The following is a 22,163-nucleotide window of genomic DNA, read 5'->3' as shown; positions in this document are numbered from 1 at the left end:
AAACAACTTCCCAGCGTCCACCCTTTCTAAGCCATACATTATCTTGTAAGTTTCTATTAGATCTCCCCTCAACCTTCTAAACTCTAATGAATACAATCCCAGGATCCTTAGCCGTTCAATACGTTAAACCTACCATTCCAGGGATCATCCGTGTGAATCTCTGCTGGACACGCTCCAGCGCCAGTATGTCCTTCCTGATATGTGGGGCCCAAAATTGGACACAGTATTCTAAATGGGGCCTAACTAGAGCTTTATAAAGTCTCAGAAGCACATCACTGCTTTTATACTCCAACCCTCTTGACATAAACGACAACACTACATTTGCTTTCTTAATCAAAGACTCTACCTGCAAGTTAACTTTTAGAGAATCCTGGGCCAACACTCCCAGATCCCTTTGTACTTCTGCTTTATGAATTTTCTCACCGTTTAGAAAATAGTCCATGCCTGTATTCTTTTTTCCAAAGTGCAAAATCTCGTATTTGCTCACATTGAATTTCATCAGCCATTTCTTGGACCACTCTCCTAAACTGGCTGAATCTTTCTGCAGCCTTCCCACCTCCTCAGTACTACCTGCCTGTCCACCTATCTTCGTATCATCGGCAAACTTCACCAGAATGCCCCCAGTCCCTTCATCCAGATCATTAATATATAAAGTGAACAGCTGCAGCCCCAACACTGAACCCTGCGGGACATGACTTGTCACCGGGTGCCATTCCAAAATAAGGGCCTTTTATCCCAACTCTCCGCCTTCTATCAGACAGCCAATCCTCAATCCAAGCCAGTAGCTCACCTCGAACACTATGGGCCTTCACCCTACTCGGCAGCATCCCGTGAGGCACCTTATCAAGGACCTTTTGGACATCTAGATAGATAACATCCACTGGGTTTCCCTGGTCTAACCTACTTGTTACCTCTTCAAAGAATTCTAACAGGTTTGTTAGGCACAACCTCCCCTCACTAAATCCATGTTGACTTGTTCTAACCTGACCCTACACTTCCAAGAATTTAGAAATCTCATCCTTAACAATGGATTCTAGAATTTTACCAACTACCGAGGTTAGGCTAATTGGCCTATAATTTTCCATCTTTTGCCTTGTTCCTTTATTAAACAAGGGGGTTACAACAGCAATTTTCCAATCATCTGGGACTTTCCCAGACTCCAGAGACTTTTGAAAGATCACAACCAAAGCCTCCACTATTTCCTCAGCCACCTCCCTCAGAACTCTAGGATGTAGCCCTTTGGGGCCAGGAGATTTATCAATTTTTAGACTTTTTAGCTTTTCTAGCACTTTCTCTTTTGTAATGCCTACCATACTTAACTCTGCCCCCCGACTCTCCCTAATTGTTGGCATACTACTCATGTCTTCCACTGTGAAGACTGACATAAAGTACTTATTAAGTTCTTCAGCTACTTCCTTATCTCCCATCACTAGCCTTCCAGCATCAATTTGGAGCGGCCCAATGTCTACTTTTGCCTCACGTTTGTTTCTTATGTATTAAAAGAAACTTTTACTATCATTTCTAATATTACTAGCTAGCCTACCTTCATATTTGATCCTCTCCTTCCTTATTTCTCTCTTTGTTATCCTCTGTTTGTTTTTGTAGCCTTCCCAATCTTCTGATTTCCCAGTGCTCTTGGCCACTTTATAGGCTCTCTCTTTTTCTTTGATACATTTCCTGGCTTCCTTTGTCAGCCATGGCTGTCTAATCCCACCCCAGATAATCTTTTTCTTTGGGATGAACCTCTGTACTGTGTCCTCAATTACACCCAGAAACTCCTGCCATTGTTGGTCTACTGTCTTCGCCGCTAGGCTCTGCTTCCATTCTATTTTTGTCAATTCCTCTCTCATGCCCCTGTAATTACCTTTATTTAACTGTAACACCATAACATCCGATTTTGCCTTCTCTCTTTCAAACTGCAGACTGAACTCTACCATATTATGATCGCTGCCTCCTAATTGTTCCCTTACTTTAAGATCTTTTATAAAGTCAGGGTCATTAAATAGCACTAAGTCCAGAATAGCCTGCTCCCTTGTGGGTTCCATCACAAGCTGTTCCAAAAAGCCATTCTGTAAACATTCCATGAATTCCCTTTCTTTGGATCCACCGGCAACATTATTCACCCAGTCTACCTGCATATCGAAGTCCCCCATGATCTCCGTGGCCTTCCCTTTCTGACATGCCCTATCCATTTCTCGGTGCATCTTGCACCCCTGGTCCTGATCACTGTTAGGAGGTCTGTACATAACTCCCATTATGGTTTTTTTGCCTTCGTGGTTCCTCAACTCCACCCACACAGACTCCACATCCTCTGACCCTATGTCATTCAGTGCCGTAGATTTAATTTTATTCCTAACTAACAAGGCAACCCCGCCCCCTCTGCCCACCTCCCTGTCTTTTTGATAAGTTGTGAATCCTTGGATGTTTAACTGCCAGTCCTGAACTCCCTGCAACCATATCTCTGTGATATCTACCACATCATAATCATTCAAGATGATTTGTGCTGTTATTTCATCTACTTTGTTGTGAATACTACAAACATTTAGGTAAAGTGTCTTAATGCTAACTTTCTTATCATTATCAGAGATATTGGAAATCCTAAGATGTCCTAAACTAACCTTCCTGTTTGCTGTATTCCTAGTCTGCCTCGAGCTTCAACCCGCCTGTACACATGCTATCCTGTTGCTTATCTTTCCATTTAACTCCACACTCCCCGTCACTTTCACTTAGCAGCCAATTTATCAAGCCCTAACAGTGAGGTACCCTTGAAGGCTGGTAGCCAGGCAATGGAGTCATGGTAATAACTATTCCAATGGGGACCCCCCCCCCTTCCTCAGCTTTGGAATGTTAAAAGAAGAAGGCATTAAGCCACTGGGTGGTTGTCCCATTTCAGCTCAGGGCTTTTCTGAACTCCTAAAATCTCGGCTGTCTGTTATAAAGGTCATCAATAGCCAATTAACAATCTTTATTGGCCAACCATCTCTGCTGTACTATATCTGTTGTTGGGAATACCCCTAGAAGCAGAAACATGTCAGATTTCCTATCCATTGCGTTTTCACAATAGATGCCCCATAAGCTCATTTCCAAAGGACTGAAGTGGTCTGAGGTGCCTTCATGCTATTTCATGATTTTCTGTAGGGTTTATTTCTGAAAAGGGGTAGGGTCTTTTCTCACACATTAAAGACAATCTTTTCTCATTCTACATTCTAGTTGTGTCCTGCTAACATGTTTTAAAGGAAGCGACTGAACAACTATTACTGGAAGAAAAATAGGTACAACTAATGTAAATCATCACTACAGTGTCATACCTCTCCTTTTTCCCACGTCTGCCTACTTTGTCAACACTTTCTTCATCAGAACCAAAGTCTTCCTTTCCTTCTGCCCAGTCTTTATAGGACGATACCTTTGATTTCTTCTTTTCTTCTTCTTCTTTCTCTTCCCGCTCTTTTCTTTTCTGAGCAGCCAATTTATCAAGCCCTAACAGTGAGGTCTTTGGTGCTGGTGCTCGAAAGATATGCTGATCATCTGTAGCAATCTTCTTCTTGATTATTAATCCGCCAACCTGATTGCCAGGGTCACTGCCCTCCAACCGGTGAAGGGAGTCATCATCATTCATGCTCAATAGCTACAGCAGGTAATGTCAACGTCAGGATTTCAGTAACTGCTCCTGGAACAAGGAAAATAAACCAGTATTTTTGCAAAGATACACTTGGAATCAGATAAAGTATTCATTTTTGAATCCACTAGAATTATTTACAATTATATTCCAACACACAGTCATTAAAGATAGATAATCGTGATGCATCAAGTGGTACATGCTACCCAGTTGTTCAGAATGCACTTCAAAGCACAATAAACAGTGATGTAATTCAGTTGCAATGCCAGCATAACTCCTATTGCAAACATAAAATCTGAGCAATCATCAAAGAATACGGCATAAGATGGAAAAGAAATCTAACTATGCTAAACTAGTGATCCTAAAAAGTAACTTACATCATCAATAGCTTTGTTTGTTAAACATGCAAGTATTTTATAGAAGTTTTTCTCCCAATAAATAGGACCTCTTTCAAAGTTTCAAATGAAATGAGTGCTCAGGATCATTATTTTGTTTGAGATACAGGTTTCATTTGAGGGAGGGGGCACAGTCAAGTGGTATGTAATAGATAGATTTGGTGATGGTGCAGATACATAGGTGGACATTCATCTTCTAAATCACATATGATAGTAGAGTAATAAACAGTCAGACGTGGCTCCACCTAGTTGCCACATAGGAAAATGGAGTCAGTAGTTAGGAAGCAGACAAAGGTTTCGATGTTCCCAATATTCCATGCACTTCAGTAGAAAGACTAGAGGACCTAATATTATTTAAATTAAGAAAGACCACAAAGCTGTAGCACAGTAATTTAGGAGTCATATGTAAAAATTTCAAAGCTACCTGCTGATTTTGCATGCTAATAGGGAAGGCAAATAGAATATTGGTCTTATTTCAAAGAGAATGGAGTAGAAAAATAGGGGAGTCTTTCTGAAAACAAGACAAGGCATTCAATAGCTTACAGCTGGAATATTGTGAACAGTTTTGGGCCCCTTATCGGAGGAAACATGTATTGGCAATGAAGGCAGTCCAGATAAGGTTCACCAGGCTAATTCTGGGTGTGGAGGTGCTGTCCAACCAACAGGTTGAGCAGGGTGGGGCTGCTCTTACTGCAGTTTGAAAGATGACCTTGTTGAAGCATGCAAGATTCTTAGGGAAGTTGACAGAGTAGATGCAGAAAGGTTGTTTCCCTTTGCAGGAGAAAAAAGGCAAGATGGCATCTATAGAATTTGTTACCGTTGAGGATTGTCTATAGTGGGCTCCTAAGTATATTGCAGGCAGAGGTGGACTGATATTTAACAATAAGGACATCAAGGGTTATGGGAGAAAAGGCAGGAAACTGGAGTTGAGCACTATCATATCACCACTGAATGGCCTACTTCTCCTCCTACACTTTAGGGAAAAAAAAATCTGCTCCTAAAACAGCTTATCTTTTGTAAGCAGACAATTTGGACACAATGGAGGAGTCGAGAGTTTGTGAAGACAGATGTATTAGAATACGTGTGAAAACTGACACTGCTTTTTGGACGACATTGCTAAGGAACTGCAAAAACAGAAATAGAAGGGAATCAAGGTCAGATCCTCGGGAAACTGAGGCTACAATCTGAGGGTAGAAGGGGAAGCCATTTCTGGTGATTCTCCAGCCGCATTGGACAGATGAGAGTGATGAGTGAGCGCTAGCCCACCCTACCAGATGACATTGGGGAGGCTTTGGAGGATACTGTGTTCAATCATGTGAAAAGCTGCAGACAAGTCGAGAGCGATGATGACATGGGATCTAATCTGTGACATTTATAGCGCCGTTTTCCTGCTATGCCGGGGCGGAAATCTGGTTGGAGGACTCAAGTGCGGATTGGTAGGGCGAATGGCCAGAAATTTGGGAGGCAACAACATACAGTCCGACATTTCAGTCTATTTCACAATTTGGTTGCACACTTGCTGCTTGCGAAGCTGCTTCTTGAAGGGAACGTCGGTTGAATGGGCGGGAACCTCTGTAGCCCCGGTCATTTTTAAAACAAAACGATATGACTAATTTTAACAATTCCTCTACCCTCCCTTACAGGAGCACTGCCCGGTGTACCTGTTCGTGCGAATTTTAATATTCCCACTCCCAAAGGCCGCTTCGCCCATTCACACCAAGTAGCTCCCGCACCAGTACCCAACTTTGCCGTTCACACCAGCGCCAGATAGCGAGAGGCTTGTTGGCCAGCAGTCCCACTGTCTCACAGCCCTTCTTCAGCCATCACTCTCACTGCCCTCACCAACATGGCACCCACACCGCAACAAGCAACTTCCGGTTCCCGCGACGGTTACCGGGTCATGAGCCGGGAAGGAGGTCATTTGTGTTCTACCCGTTTCCTGTCTCTCGTCTCTCTGTGTTTTCTCTCGCTTTCCCCCCCCGCCCCCTCACAGCTTCTCTGTTTCTGGTAGCCCCGGGCGCTCGGACACGATGCCGGATCCTGTGGTGGAGAAAGTGGTCGTTCACCCGCTGGTGCTGCTGAGCGTCGTGGATCATTTTAACAGGTAGAAAGCAGGCGGTTTGGAGTCCGGCTCATGTGCCCGGAGTTTTCTCGGGGACTGGCTGAGCTGCTGCAAAGGGCGGGTTCGGGGCCTGTGGCCTTCTTCCGCACCCAGCGACTGCCTGGAGTAGCAGCTACCGCTACTACTGCTGAGTCATACGAGCAACACCGTCACTAAATGCGGTCCCAGCTGCCAAGTCATCGTTGTTTCCATCTACATTTATTCTCGCCGTTTGGATTTTAAATGGATTTCCGTTTGTAATCCAGTCCGCTAAAGAGGGTGCTGTATCTTTGGACCATGTATCTTTTAATTCGTCTATTTAGTTGCAAATATCGATTAAAGGTGATTGGTTGAAGTCCCAGGAGAAAAACAGAATTAAACCTAAACACTTAGGTTGAACAAGAGTGCGAATTTTTAAGCAGGAATTGAAAACGAAGGTTGCGCACTGTAGTACATTGTAATGTTTAGCGTAATCGGATGCTGCTGTGAAACATAAGAACAGGAGTGGGCAATTCCACATCTTTCATCTGGCCCGGCATGTATTTGCATACGTTACTTGATCGTGTAACACGTTAATTAAAATCAGCTTCAGTTTTGAAATTTTCAATTGATCCAGTCTCCATCGCTCTTTTTGGGAGAGTTCCAGATTTCCGAGACTTCTTTGTGTGAATAAGAGTTTACTGCTATCGCTGCTGAATGGCAGAGCCGTAATTTTGAAGCTTATGTGCCTTACCCTGAACTCCTTCATTCCAGAGGAAATAGGATGTTTCTCCCTAACCTATCACATTTTCCAAATTCATGTCATTTTGTTGAGAATCTGAGCCTAAGCATCACATTTGTACTGTTGATGTCTTTGTAACTGGAGTAATTACAGAATTTTTCAGAATCTCAGAATTGTTATGATGCAGAAGCATGCCATTTGGCCCATCACCGTGTCTTTAAACGAGCCGAGTGCCGATCTCCTTTTTCTGCACACCCCTGCCTATTACTTATTGAATTTGCCTCCACCACATTTTAAGGCAGTACAATCCATATCTTAACTAATTGTGTGAATTTTTTTTCTTGCATCACCCTTGCTTCTTTGCACATCATTATAAATATATAAATGTTTAAATGCTAATTAGGTTGCTAAAACTTATGATCTGCACCTTTTGAACTTGTTGGTATGTGGAGTAGTTAAGGTGATTGCCATACATGCACTTAGAGGATACGCTGATGTGGCTGGCTAGAACCTTCTGTGGAGCACAAGCATTGGTCTTGGGCAAAATGGCCTGTTTCTGTACTGTAAATTCTATATAATCAACTTCTATAATCAGTGGGTCACTCCTCACCTATCATAATACCACCTACCTTCCCCAGGCCCACCCCTCTTCTCTCTATTTCCCAACTCCTTTTCCCCCTCCCGATTTCTGAAGAATGGTCCTGATCCAAAATGTCAACTCTCCTGCTCCTCTGCTGCCTGGCCTGCATTACGCTGTCTGACTCCATCATCTGCCTTTGCTATCTCTGAACCTCTGGTGTTTGATCTGGTCTGTCAAAATTGGTTATCGTTTTGCAATGTGTCTGGTTACTTACATTCCAGCAATGTGTGTGTCTCACATTCACCTAACTTGTATTTCAGTACTCTTACATAGAATCAGTGTGAAAGCAGGTCCTTCAGTCCAATAAGTCCACACCGACACTCTGAAGAGCATCTCACCCAGACCCATCCCCCGACCCAGTAACCCTGCATTTCCCATGGCTAACTCATCTAATCGACAGATACCTGAACACTGTGGGCAATTTAGCATGGCCAATCTGATTAAAGAGCAAGTGTGAAAAAATACTTAAAAGCTGTTTATGTGCATTAAGCTAAATGCCTATTTCATCTCTTAAGAAATATCAATTTTCTCGACATCCTATTTTTCATATTTGGTACACTTATTTGTACTAAAATCATATTTAATATGAATTCATTATACTATACATGAATTTCCCCATACATGAATGTAGTTTTTAAAGGCCCGACATACAAACATTTTCTGTACTATCAAGCTGATCCTTTACATTATTCTGCATTGTGTTCTGACTTGCATACAAATTGACTTAGAAGCAATTCCAGAACGGAACCCATTCGCAACCTGAAGACTGCCTCTGTCTTCAAATAGTGCCTGTGTATCTACACATACTGAGAGAGTGTTGTATGGGATATTCATAGAACGTAGAACATTACAGCACAGTACAGGCCCTTCGGCCCTCGATGTTGTGCCAACCTGTCATACCGATCTGAAGCCCATCTAACCTACACTATTCCATGTATGTCCATATACTTATCCAATGACGACTTAAATGTACCTAAAGTTGGCGAATCTACGACCGTTGCAGGTGAAGCATTCCATTCCCTTACTACTCTCTGGGTACAGAAACCACCTCTGGCATCTGTCCTATATCTTTCACCCCTCAATTTAAAGCTATGCCCCCTCGTGCTCGCCGTCACCATCCTAGGAAATTCAGTAAATTTTGAAAATTTAGCTTCAGTAATAAAATTAGTGATAGATGTTTTTCTTTATATTGGTGAAAAGGGCTCTGATTCAGAGCAGTATTACTGACCCAAATGGAAAAATAAATACCATTACAGTATATAATTGGTAGGTTCAATTGGTAGGTTGGTAGGCTGTAACCAGTGAAGTGCTTTGACACCAGAGTTGGGGCTTCAACTATTTACAATTTTTTTCAGTGATGTGGATGGATGGAGGTCCTGAATATATGGCAACTAAATTTGTGGATAATGTGAAGATAGGTGGGAAAGTAAGTTGTCAAAAGAAGGTAGAAAGGGAATATAGATGGGTGAGTGATCAAAAAAGGGGGTATAATGTGGGAAAATGTGATCTTGTCCATTTTGGCTGGAAAGGTAGAAAAGCAACATAGTATTGAAATGGAGAGAAATTGCAAATCTCGAGGGTACAGACACATCTGGGTGTGGTTGTACATGACTAACAAAGTTAGTACTCTGACATGGGGCGTGATTAGAAAAGCAGAAATGGAATATTATCGCATGAATACGAGAGGGGAATTTTACATGGATTGTACAAGATTTTGGCGAGACACGTCTGTAGTACATTTGTGGTCTGCTTATTTGAAAATGATATAATTGTTAAAAGAAGTTCAGAAAATGTTCACTCACTCATTCCTAGGATGAGAGGATTATCCTGTAAGGGATGATTGAACAGACTACACCTGTGCTAACTGGTGTTTAGAAATGTAAGAGGAGGTATTATTGAAACACATGATCCTGAGGGGACCCGATATAGTGACAATTGGGATGTTTAAGCTTTCGGGGAGACGAACTAGTCAAAGATCTACGGTATAGTATAAGGTCCTTTGACCCATCACATCCATGCTAGTAAAAACTTACCTGTACCTATTCTAATCCCATTTTCAGCACTTGGCCCATAGCCTCATATGCCTTGGCATCACAACTGCACACCTAAATAGTCAAGGGCAGGCAGAAAATTGGGGTGGAGATGAAAATCTTACTGAATGTGAAGGAAGCTTGAGGGGCTGACTGGCCTTATCCAGTTACGAAGTCTGATATTCCTGACTTATCAAATTAAATGTCTATGTTTCACCAGCTAATAGGAAAATTTAAAATTCGCCATCATTTTGTTGCTTAAATTTGTGTGAAATCGAATTTTCATCTATCCACCACACATTTGTGTTTTTGAGGAATGAGTGAGTAAAACTATATCTCAGCAGAGGCAGTGTGATTTTAAGCTGCAACTATATTTTCAGTAAATAACTGGTTACACGGCCAGCCTCTCTTTTTCTCTCTATCGCGCTCTCTCTCTCTCTCTCTTGCGCGCGCACTCTCGATCTTGGTCTCCCTCTCGCTTACTCTATTTCCCTTCTTCCCCCATCCCCGTCTGACTTGTATCAGAGATAATGGGAACTGCAGATACTGGAGAATCCAAGATAACGAAGTGTGGAGCTGGATGAACACAGCAGGCCAAGCAGCATCTCAGGAGCACAAAAGCTGACGTTTCCGGCCTAGACCCTTCATCAGAGAGGGGGATGGGGAGAGGGTTCTGGAATAAATAGGGAGAGAGGGGGAGGCGGACCAAAGATGGAGAGAAAAGAAGATAGGTGGGGAGGTGGGGAGGGGATAGGTCAGTCCAAGGAAGACGGACAGGTCAAGGAGGTGGGATGAGGTTAGTAGGTAAGAAATGGAGGTGCGACTTGAGGTGGGAGGAAGGGATGGGTGAGAGGAAGAACAGGTTAGGGAGGCGGAGACAGGCTGGGCTGGTTTTGGGATGCAGTGGGGGGAGGGAATGAGCTGGGCTGGTTGTGTGATGCAGTGGGGGTAGGGGACGAACTGGGCTGGTTTTGGGATGCGGTGGGGGAAGGGGAGATTTTGAAGCTGGTGAAGTCCACTTTGATACCATTGGGCTGCAGGGTTCCCAAGCGGAATATGAGTTACTGTTCCTGCAACCTTCAGGTGGCATCCTTGTGGCACTGCAGGAGGTCCATGATGGACATGTCATCTGAAGAATGGGAGGGGGAGTTAAAATGGTTCGTGACTGGGAGGTGCAGTTGTTTATTGCGAACTGAGCGGAGGTGTTCTGCAAAACGGTCCCCAAGCCTCCGCTTGGTTTCCCCAATGTAGAGGAAGCCACACCGGGTACAATGGATACAGTATACCACATCGGCAGATGTGCAGGTGAACCTCTGCTTAATGTGGAAAGTCATCTTGGGGCCTGGCATGGGGGTGAGGGAGGAGGTGTGGGGGCAAGTGTAGCACTTCCTGCGGTTGCAGGGGAAGGTGCCGGGTGTGGTGGGGTTGGAGGGCAGTGTGGAGCGAACAAGGGAGTCACGGAGAGAGTGGGCTGTTCGGAAGGCAGACAAGGGTGGGGATGGAAAAATGTCTTGGGTGGTGGGGTCGGATTATAGATGGCGGAAGTGTCGGAAGATGATGCGTTGTATCCGGAGGTTGGTGGGGTGGTGTGTGAGAACGAGGGGGATCCTCTTTGGGCGGTTGTGGCGGGGGCGGGGTGTGAGGGATGTTTTGCGGGAAATACGGGAGACGCGGTCAAGGGCGTTCTCAACCACAGCGGGGGGAAAGTTGCGGTCCTTGAAGAACTTGGACATCTGGGATGTGCGGGAGTAGAATGCCTCATCCTGGGAGCAGATGCAGCGGAGGTGGAGGAATTGGGAATGGGGGTGGAATTTTTGCAGGAGGGTGGGTGGGAGGGAGGAGGTGTATTCTGGGTAGCTGTGGGAGTCGGTGGCCTTGAAATGGACATCAGTTACTAGCTGGCTGCCTGAGATGGAGACTGAGAGGCCCAGGAAGGTGAGGGATGTGTTGGAAATGGCCAAGGTGAACTTGAGGTTGGGTTGGAAGGTGTTGGTGAAGTTGATAGCATAATCCTACCAGACCATTGGAATGCACTCATTAGAGAGAGATGACAGGTGGTGGTTTAATCTGAAAGTCACCACGCCTCAGGCAAAGGGAGAATTTGTGAAGGAGAGTTCTTTGTTGTAACCTCAGCAGCATGGGAATCCAACCCACTCTGTTGGCATCACGCTGCATCACAAACCAACCACCCAACCAGCTGAACTAACTGGTATAGAAAGCACTGCTTGGCCAAAGAAGCAGGTTCAAATGAGATATTCAAGGTGCCAGTAGATGATTTTATTTAAATAATCAAGGTGCATGGTTAAAGAAAGGGCCAGAGAATGGTACCACATTGTAATGCTCATTCAGAGAGCTAGTGTAGAGACAATGTGCCAAATAGCTGCCTCCTGCACTGTAACCACTCTGGTTCAATGATTTTCTTTTTTGTGTAGCCATTTGAGCAAGAAGTCTGAGCTTTTATGCGTCTGTTCCAAAAAATAGTGCCTCAGTTTGAACTCTGAATTGTTGAAATCCATCAAGTGCTGTGGTGGAGTTGGAATTCATAAGCTTGAAGGTACTGCCAAGCTGCGAGTTTTTGCTGTAGTATGTGGTGTGGAGAACAAGCTTAAAATGTTAATTCTATATCAAGAGTGTGCAATTAAATATAGATAAGTTCCTTTGATGGTAATGCCTATGGGCAGTGCTTCTTAAAAGACAGAAAGTTGATAGCTTTGCTTGCCAAGTAATATTTTGCCCTGCCTCATTACATGAATGGCAGCAAATTCAGAATTTATGAAACAAAATGTCAGACAAATATAATTGTTAGTTCCAATAAGATGGTTAAACATAATCAATAATACATTGGAGTGAATGAAAATAATCCATTAGTAATTAATCAAGCTGTTGCTTGATAAATATTGCATATTTTGTTAATAATTGTTAAATTATTCATTGTGGTAACTTCTCATTTTTAATATTCAGAATAGGAAAAGTTGGAAATCAAAAAAGAGTAGTCGGAGTGTTGCTGGGTTCCTGGCACAAAAAGGTGCTTGATGTTTCAAATAGTTTTGCAGGTAAGAAATTAGTAGTAAATCTGATTATTACTAATAAACTGCTATTAATCATTGAATGTTATTTGCTTATAATATTGAATAATCTGACAAAATCCTCAATTGAGATCTAACATTTGCAATCCAAGTTCTCGTTTGGATGGTTTTAAAGCAATAAGTGTTGCTCTGAAATGGTCAAACAAGTTTCAAAACTATAATTCAATATTAATTCCAGTTTTGAACAATCAATAACAAAATATATTTCTTCTTTAGATTCTTCCTGTCACGGCTGCAAAGCAGTAATCTGCTGAATTTAAAAAATTCTTGGATCTTTGTTTACAAATTTATCTCCATAACTTTAACTTTATTACATTTTACAGAACTGGGAACTCTTTCAAAGGTGCTATTGTGACTGTAAATATTGTTAGCTCAGCAAAGGTCCTTCATGCTCAGTTTTTATAATTTAAACAAAATCAGTTATTGTAAACTTTGACAAGCAGGAAAGTTTTACTCTCACTTTGTGTAACTAATGTTGAAGTTTTATTAATTTGTCTTGATAATTGAAGCCTGGACATCTCTTTAACATTGCACTTGTTGAAATGGAAAGGAATTTCCTGAACACTACAATTTTACAGTTAATTTTGAGTTTTAGTAATTGCCTGATATTTGAGAACATCTCAGTTTTTGAATGTTCTTTAACATATTAGTTCCATTCGATGAAGATGAGAAAGATGATTCTGTGTGGTTCCTGGATCATGATTATTTGGAAAACATGTATGGAATGTTTAAGAAAGTAAATGGTAAGATTCCTTTTATAGTAAGTATTTCTCTTTAACCTAAATTTAGATTATACCTGCTCGTTACTGTTTTATTTTAGTCAAACTGAATGGCTCAATCTTTGTTCAGTTTCTGATCCCTAATAGGGCACTTAGAGGATGTGAGGTCTATTCCCTAAGTGGAAGTGATTGGAACAGTAGCTATTTTGCTTTATCAATAAAAGATGCAAACTGTATTACTATCATACACTTCTTTCTGGTCAGTTTGAGTAACATAGCTCAGCCTAGCGAGTTTTGAGAAGATTTGTAGCTCAGGTTGAGGTTCTGGATGTGAGTTTGCTCGCTGAGCTGGAAGGTTCGTTTTCAGACGTTTCTTCACCATTTTAGGTAACATCATCAGTGAGCCTCCGACGAAGCACTGGTGTTATGTCCCGCTTTCTATTTATCTGGTTAGGTTTCCTTGGGTTTGTGATGTCATGTCCTGCATTGGTGATGTCATTTCCTGTTCTTTTCTCAGGGGATGGTAGATTGATTTGGTGCCAATGTGTTTGTTGATGGAGTTCCGCTTGGAATGCCATGCTTCTAGGAATTCTCGTGCATGTCTCTGTTTGGCTTGTCCTAGGATGGATGTGTTGTCCCAATCAAAGTGGTGTCCTTCCTCATCTGTTTGTAAGGATACGAGTGATAGTGGGTCATGTCGTTTTGTGGCTAGTTGATGTTCATGTATCCTGGTGGCTAGTTTTCTGCCAGTTTGTCCAATGTAGTGTTTGTCACAGTTCTTGCAAGGTATTTTGTAGATGACGTTCGTTTTATTTGTTGTCTGTATAGCGTCTTTTAAGTTCATTAGCTGCTGTTTTAGTGTGTTGGTGGGTTTGTGGGCTACCCTGATGCCAAGAGGTCCGAGTAGTCTGGCAGTCATTTCGGAAATGTCTTTGATGTAGGGGAGAGTGGTTATGGTTTCTGAGCCCGTTTAGTCTGTTTGTTTGGGTTTATTGCTGAGGAATCGGCGGACTGTGTTCACAGGATACCCATTCTTTTTGAATACGCTGTATAGGTGATTTTCCTCTGCTCTGTGTAGTTCCTCTGTGCTGCAGCGTGTGGTGGCTCGTTGGAATAATGTTCTAATGCAGCTTCGTTTGTGGGTGTTGGGATGGTTGCTCCTGTTGTTCAGTATTTGGTCCGTATGTGTTGTTTTCCTGTAGACGCTGGTTTGAAGTTCCCCATTGGGCATCTCTTGGCATCAGGGTAGCCCACAAACCCACCAACACACTAAAACAGCAGCTAATGAACTTAAAAGACCCTATACAGACAACAAATAAAACGAACATCATCTACAAAATACCTTGCAAGAACTGTGACAAACACTACATTGGACAAACTGGCAGAAAACTAGCCACCAGGATACATGAACATCAACTAGCCACAAAACGACATGACCCACTATCACTTGTATCCTTACATACAGATGAGGAAGGACACCACTTTGATTGGGACAACACATCCATCCTAGGACAAGCCAAACAGAGACATGCACGAGAATTCCTAGAAGCATGGCATTCCAAGCGGAACTCCATCAACAAACACATTGGCTCCAAATCAATCTACCATCCCCTGAGAAAAAGAACAGGAAATGACATCACCAATGCAGGAAATGACATCACCAACAGAAAGCGGGACATAACACCAGTGCTTCGTCGGAGACTGACTGATGATGTTACCTAGAATGGTGACGAAACGTCTGAAAACGAACCTTCCAGCTCAGTGAGCAAACTCACATCCATAGCTCAGCCTGTTTCCCTGCATACCTGAATGTCAAATTGGAGAAAATATGTTTTAGAATGAGCAATTAAATTGACATTAAACAGGAATTTTCTGTTTGAAACCTGCATTTATTTGGCTTCGAAATAAGAACAATATAAAGTCCTGTTCATGTGCTGCCATATTCGATACAGAGTCTTGTTATGTGGTACATAAATCTTGTTACTAATTACAACAAACATCACTTCAAATGAGACTTTTCTTTCTAAGTTGTGTACACGCGATGACATTCTCGCTTTGCTGCTTGTTCAACATGATGCATCAAAGTATATAATGTTAATGGATGATTACCTATTGCCTTAGCCAGGGAAAGGATTGTTGGATGGTACCACACTGGACCTAAGTTGCACAAAAATGACATCGCTATCAATGAACTGATGAAACGATACTGTCCTAATTCTGTAAGGATTTATACTTTTTACTCCTTTGAATAACCTTCCAAAAGTTGATTGTAAATACCAAATCAGTGTTGTTTACATTATGTATGCAGATGTTTGTTTTGGATGGTGATATTAATTTTTTAATTGCAAAATAATTTTAATGGCAAAAGTGTATTCCTTCTGAATACAGGCTTCCACATTTTCATTAGTTTAAGAATTTCTTTTTGTTAAGAATTTCACATTCTTTAATGTAGATATGATTAAATCTTAATGAATTGACTTTAATCAATTTTTTTTTAAAAACAAATAGAATTAAAATATTCACAGAGACAGTAGGAACTGCCGATGCTGGAGAATCCGAGATAAAACGGTGTGAAGCTGGATGAACACAGCAGGCCAAGCATCAGATGCTGTTTGGCCTGCTGTGTTCATCCAGATGGACATAATTAAAATATGGTGACACTTTAATTTTGTATTTCTCACGAAGGATCTTGTGTGGTATACCACAATTATTTTCACAAGTATATTCAACTTTTGATTGTTAGATCAGGTATATAATTCAGTCTGAGATCAAGATCTCATGAGCGTATTTATGTAGTAATTATGCTTGTAAATTTATTTAAGTATTTAAAGCCTTAAAATATAACTAGTATTTAAAAGTATTGACAAGAATGTATGGATGGGAGTGATGTGACTGAATCTTCTATTTTAAGGCTGTCTGGAGTGAAATTAGTTAATAACTTGTCAATCATGGCTGTTTCATATATAGTTTTTTTAAAAATTCCTTACAAAAGATGTATAAAAATTTGAATTTACTGTGATATTTACATACAATTTGGTTTATTTGTTCTCACTTCTTCATGTATTTAGCAGGATGATAATATGAGAATACAACACTTTCCTTTTCCCCCTTTCTAACGTTCAGTTGCAGCACTTGTGAACAACAGTTGTAATTATTCAACATGAAACCTGATGCAATAACATAAATGTTGCATTTCTGTTTTATAGTGTGCTTATTTCCTGAGAGATTCCTAGAGATTATCTATTTTATCAATGTTTTGACTTCATGAGACTAAGGTAAAAGTATGTGTTCTGATTTTTTTATTTTAAAGGTTTTGGTTATCATTGATGTCAAACCAAAAGACTTGGGGCTCCCTACAGAGGCTTACATTTCAGTAGAGGAAGTTCATGATGTGAGTACTGCATTGAATTTAGTGACACATGTCAAAGCCTGAAATGTAATTATTCATTTGGATGGAATTTTCTTCAGTGACAAAAACCCACTGAAATGTGATTTATACTTTTGGTATGAGTTTAAAGAACTTTATGTTTTTCGAAAGTCATTACACTAAAATTGAAATTAAACTTTACCCTAATTATAAACCCAAAAGCCAAAAAACAGCACTTTCTTTGATTTGTAAAGGTAATAAATTGTTGACTTTCTCCACATTCTTGAGAAATGTGATTTTCATATTCTGACTTGCTTGTCACTTGGATATTCTTCCACACGTGGGAAAAATAAAGTAGCATTTAATAGCATCCCTTCCATTACTGGATGATGATCAGTGGTTATCTGAGAAATGTATGAACACTTTTCAGCTAGGTTCAGATTAGTGCCCAAGAAGCAAAGCCAATTCAATTATCACCACTGTCAGAGGCAAATCACAGAGATTCCTTTCGATTTCTAGCCAGGGCAGTTTTGCGAAATGTACAATTCACTTAGCTGGTCTGGAAGCAGAATGATTCAGGATGCTTGGCAATGACTTTTAGTGTAGGTTGTGTGCATGTAATTGTTGAGATGATAAATGCTTAGATTTGACTGCAATACCTACTTTGGTAAAATAACTACCATGAGCAATGTCTCCTTGAGCTGTAGCCATCTTCCAGTGCACATAGCAAACAAAGATTAGTACCTTCATGTCAAAGGGGGGAAATTATAAAGGAAAATAATGAATGGCTGGTCAACATCTTCACCTCAAATCTCCATAAAATGAGAACTGTCTGTAAATGGATATTGGAGGCTATAGCTGATGTGGTATTATTGCTGGATTGTTGATCCACAGACCCAGATAATGTTCTGTGGACCCGGGTTCAAATCCCTCCGCAGTGCATAGTGGGATTTGAATTCAATTTTAAAAGAAGTCTGGAATTAAGAATCTAGTGATGACCATGAATCTATTGTTGATTGCTAGGAAAAACCCATCTGGTTCAATACCATCCTTTGGGGGGAAAAAAACTGCCATCTTTACCTGGCCCACATGTAACTCAATGTGGTTGACCCTTACCTGTCCTTAGGATAATTAGGGATGGGCAGTAAGTGCTGCCCAGCCAGCAGTGCCCTCATTCCATCAATGAATTTTTTAAAAAGCTCAGTATTTACTGTGGTATTTCAACAGGATGGAACTCCAACTTCCAAAACATTTGAACATGTCACAAGTGAAATCGGAGCAGAAGAAGCAGAAGAGGTTGGAGTAGAGCACTTGTTACGGTAAGCTGGAAATGTCAGCAATTCTTGATCCTAAAACAAAGTTCGGTGAATTATTCCATCATCTCCCTTTGATACTGTGATAGTGGGATTTATTTTGCAGAAGATGGGTATTGATTTTTTTTTTAATTAGATGAATAAAAGTTTGGAATTAAATGATTCTGCTGATTTTAGTAGTTTTAATTGGGTATATAATTAAACTTGTTTAACCGATCAGTTGAGCTGTAGCCCATTGGTCTTGACATAGGATTATTATTTTTCTTTGGCACAATTCCAACCTTTTCAGCAGTGAGAGTAATAATTCCCTGCCCCACCTTTTTCAATTAAATATGAAATTTACTTGCACTTATGATGATTATGGTCTTAGTAGAGAGGTTTGCAACATAATGCATACAACAAGCTAAAGAAGGATCAAATGCATTAATGTTTCAAATTTATTTTACATTGATTTTCATTAATTTTATACAAAACTTCACAGCTCACAGTGTGCCACAGCACATCAGTTGTAAGTCACTGTCGTATGATAATGATGTTTATAATCAGTTTTTAGCATGCAGACTATGAAATGGTGATTTGAATGTTTTGTGCGATGTTTAAGTTGTCTGATTTTATATCAATTTTCTTATTGATTTTCTTATCGGTCAGAACATGGGTAAGTGGATCTGAGTCCACAAAAAGATCAGCCATGATCTTATTGAAATCGCGGAGCAGGCTCGAAGGGCTGAATGGCCTACTCCTGCTCCTGCTCCTGGTCCTGGTTCTTATGTTCTTATAACTTAAGACCCAACTTTAGAATAATGTTCAATTTGTGTCCTTGTGTCCCCATTACAGTGATATTAAGGATACCACAGTAGGAACACTGTCTCAGCGAATCACAAACCAAGTGCATGGTCTCAAAGGACTGAACTCAAAAATTTTAGAGATAAGAAATTACTTGGAGAAGGTGGCCACAGGAAAGTTGCCCATCAACCATCAAATTATTTACCAGTTGCAGGACGTCTTCAATCTACTGCCTGACGTTAATCTGCAGGAGTTTGTGAAAGCCTTTTACCTGAAGACGAATGATCAAATGTTGGTGGTGTATCTTGCTTCACTTATCCGATCAGTAGTTGCTCTGCACAACTTAATCAATAATAAAATTGCCAATAGAGATGCAGAAAAGAAGGAAGGGCAAGAAAAGGAAGAAGGAAAGAAAGAGAAGAAAGATGACAAAGAAAAATGTGAATCGAAAAAGGAAGAAAAGAAAGACAAAAAATAAATTGTACAGTGCTTTTATATTAAAAAAAGACCTTCAATTTGAACACTCTGCATTGAGTGGGAATGTTAATATTTTGACTTAATTAAAAGGGCCAACATTTACAGCCATTGTGTTTGCATGGGCCAGTTTTCTGTATCTGTACAATGTACATGTTTAATCTTGAAAAATTATAAATATTGCTTTACTAATTTGTCCTAAATTTGTTATTCATTTCTATAAGCTACTGAGAATACCTAATGTCAAACTGCTTCTGAAAATAACCTTTACAATTTTTTTTTCCCTGGCAGCATCACAATGGAGGTATTAAGTTAATCTGAATCCCTTGCAATTAAGGGTACTACTGTGGCTTCATCTACAGAATGATTTCTTTTTCAATTTTGTTGGCCGAGTGAATGAATAAAAGAGAATTCAATCTGGCATTTTTTGTTAGTACACTGACTTTTTAAACTTAGCAGCCTGCCCACACTGAAGGAAAAGGTGGTCTTTTCAATTGAAGGTTTATATCTTCCTCACAACACATTTCCACTTGGCTTTTTATCACCTACAAATTTGGAAATGTTACAGCTGATCCCATGTCCAAATCACTAATGTATATCGTGAATAGCTGGGCCCATGTACTGATCTGTGCAGTATCCCACCAGTCACAGCCTGCCTAAGTGAGAAATGTGTAAAATCAACAGGTCTGTAATTCTGTTTTGCCTTCCCTTGCTCCCTTCATTAAATAGTGGACTGATTATTGCTACCTTCCAATCTGCAGGAATCATTCCAAAAGTCTATAGGTTTTGGAAGCTAGTTGTCAATACATTGACTATCTCTGTAACTACCTCCTTCAGCAGTCTGAGATTTAGAATATCAGGTCCAGGCGATTTATCAGTTTTCAGCTCTATGAATTTCTCTAGCGCAATATTTTTACTTGGAACAAATTCCCTTGAAGTTTTGTTTTCCCTCACGCATGGATCTCTAATTTTGGGAGATTTCTTATATCTTTCTCAGTGAAAAAGGAACACATTAATAAATTAGCTTTCTGCCCTACTTTTTCCCATTATAAATTATCCTGATTCTGCCTGTAATCGACCCATGTTCATTTTCGCCACACATTTTCTTTTTACTTACTTTAAAAACTTTTACAGTCTGCTTTTGATTGCAGTCATATTCTATTCTCCCTTTCTTAATTCTCAGAATTGCTGCTGTTTCTGACAATTTTGTAGACCTATTAATCATTTATGGTCCTGAACTACTTTGTTAATTGCAATTGTGACCTTTTTGAATTCTTGCATCTTGCTGACCTTGGGCCAGAGAAGCATCCAATCCTTACCACTGAAATACACTACTTTAAGATGGAACAAGAAAACCAAACATGGATAACCCTGGTGCTCCCATACAGTGCTAAATAAAGGAATGACAGTGACTGCTATATTAGAATCAGTTGCCTACTAAGTAAGGCATACTATAATCTTGATTTTTGTTTGTTACAGGAATAAGGCCTTAAGTTGAAACTGTTATACAACTCCTTTTGTGAGTCAGACTTTGCAAAAAAAAGTTAAAAGTCCCTGTAGGGCTGGTAACAAAGGAATCTCTAATTAATTTTACATTGGAAATCAAAAATGCTGTAAGACTAAAATTTAATGGCTCAAAAGGATATTTGTATTATTTTGTGCATTTCAGCCAAGTGTATATAATTATTTTACTCTTACAATATTAGTTTGATCAAAATATTGTGATAAACGTGATTTTCAAAATTCCAGCAATATGGCACAAGTAAATTGATTTTACCAGTTGATGTCAATTTTATTTATTTCCTTTCAAGTCCATATTATTTCTCTGCTGAGAAGTCTAGATAATACGGATGGATGCACAATTAGTAGAAATTCCATGTACATAATCAAAAGGAAAAGCATAGGCTGGTAGGAGGCATTTTAACATAAATATGCCATCAGTATTTCAGAATGAATGGCTGACTGCTGCTTCATCTTCATGCACAAGCTGTTAAACTTCAGTTCCATTCAGTCTACTTCGCCTGAATAACATTGGTTTAATGCATTTTGTCCAAAAAGTGATTACACTGCAATGCCTCCAGTGCCGGGAAGGAACCATTTGTTACACAAGTGGTATTGTGCTCCTGAATGCCATCGTCTTCCTTTTACTCCTTGTTATGATAGTAAATATGGACTACGGAATTTTAACTTTTATCACCCAATTGTCGTAACGAGATCTTTCTCAAATAGAATGGTTGTTTACAAAGGAAGAAACATGGCCCTAAACCTGATCGCAATTTGAGGCAAGCTTCATGTGAAACAAATAAACCGTTTGCACTAGAGTAACCATTTTTCTCACAATAAGCCTAAACAATTGAGTCACCATCAATATGTTGGTGACTCCTTTCTACTTCTCACATGTGAAATGATCATACATACATGTTGGGAAATGAAAGGCTTGCCTGCCAGTTGGCCAGCTGAGAAAGACAATGGAGCTAGAGTCCAAAATACCAGATAGACTATGTTTCAACAGCTGCTTTTTGAACAAAGCTGAGAGAAATGCAGGAATACTCTCCCAGTGTGCTGTCATCTCAGAAAACAACCCAGTGTTAAAATAACTTGAAGAAAGCAATCATTCACCAAGACTTGATATGTACAGATTCTGGTACTGCTGCTGATAAAGGTCAAGAACTACTTAACTGTGGCCTCAGGTTTAATATGCAACACCTCAAAGATTCTAAGGATACAAATTTCACAGTCTTGTTTTTATCTAATGGTTTTTTTTTAAAGAAAGGAGTTGTTAACCTGTGTTTTTGATGTTGTGTTTTTAATATCTTGGTCAGTAAATAATAAAATTCCTCTTTCACTCAAGGAAACATTAGTAATTAGCTCCTTCATTTTCCAGCAAACTTTAATTGAAGTATAAAAAGAAAGGAAAA

At 40.3% G+C, this 22,163-nt stretch overlaps 2 protein-coding genes across 2 annotated transcripts in view; one reads left to right on the top strand and one right to left on the bottom strand.

Moving 5' to 3' along the window:
- dhx38 (DEAH (Asp-Glu-Ala-His) box polypeptide 38) overlaps nucleotides 1-5,883 on the bottom strand; it is a 144,638-nt gene extending 138,755 nt beyond the window's left edge. The window contains exons 1-2 of the mRNA XM_048546464.2: nucleotides 5,673-5,883; nucleotides 3,309-3,667 (exon numbers count right to left, since the gene is read on the bottom strand). Of these exons, the coding sequence (XP_048402421.1) occupies nucleotides 3,309-3,616 (308 nt within the window). The 5' untranslated portion in view covers nucleotides 3,617-3,667; nucleotides 5,673-5,883. The remainder of the gene's footprint in view (nucleotides 1-3,308; nucleotides 3,668-5,672) is intronic.
- Nucleotides 5,884-5,922: 39 nt separating this feature from the next.
- Nucleotides 5,923-19,666, top strand: psmd7 (proteasome 26S subunit, non-ATPase 7). Its single transcript, XM_059651738.1, has 7 exons — nucleotides 5,923-6,115; nucleotides 12,465-12,556; nucleotides 13,240-13,332; nucleotides 15,430-15,527; nucleotides 16,619-16,699; nucleotides 17,903-17,994; nucleotides 18,823-19,666. The coding sequence occupies exons 1-7, from the start codon at nucleotides 6,042-6,044 to the stop codon at nucleotides 19,247-19,249; spliced, it is 957 nt and encodes a 318-aa protein (XP_059507721.1). The 5' UTR covers nucleotides 5,923-6,041; the 3' UTR covers nucleotides 19,250-19,666.
- The last annotated feature ends 2,497 nt before the right edge of the window (nucleotides 19,667-22,163 follow it).

The sequence above is a fragment of the Stegostoma tigrinum genome, chromosome 16 (assembly GCF_030684315.1).
Source record: "Stegostoma tigrinum isolate sSteTig4 chromosome 16, sSteTig4.hap1, whole genome shotgun sequence".
Lineage (NCBI taxonomy): Eukaryota > Metazoa > Chordata > Chondrichthyes > Orectolobiformes > Stegostomatidae > Stegostoma > Stegostoma tigrinum.
The sequence above is the reverse complement of the archived record's forward strand: the minus strand, read 5'-3'. Positions and strand labels throughout refer to the sequence as shown.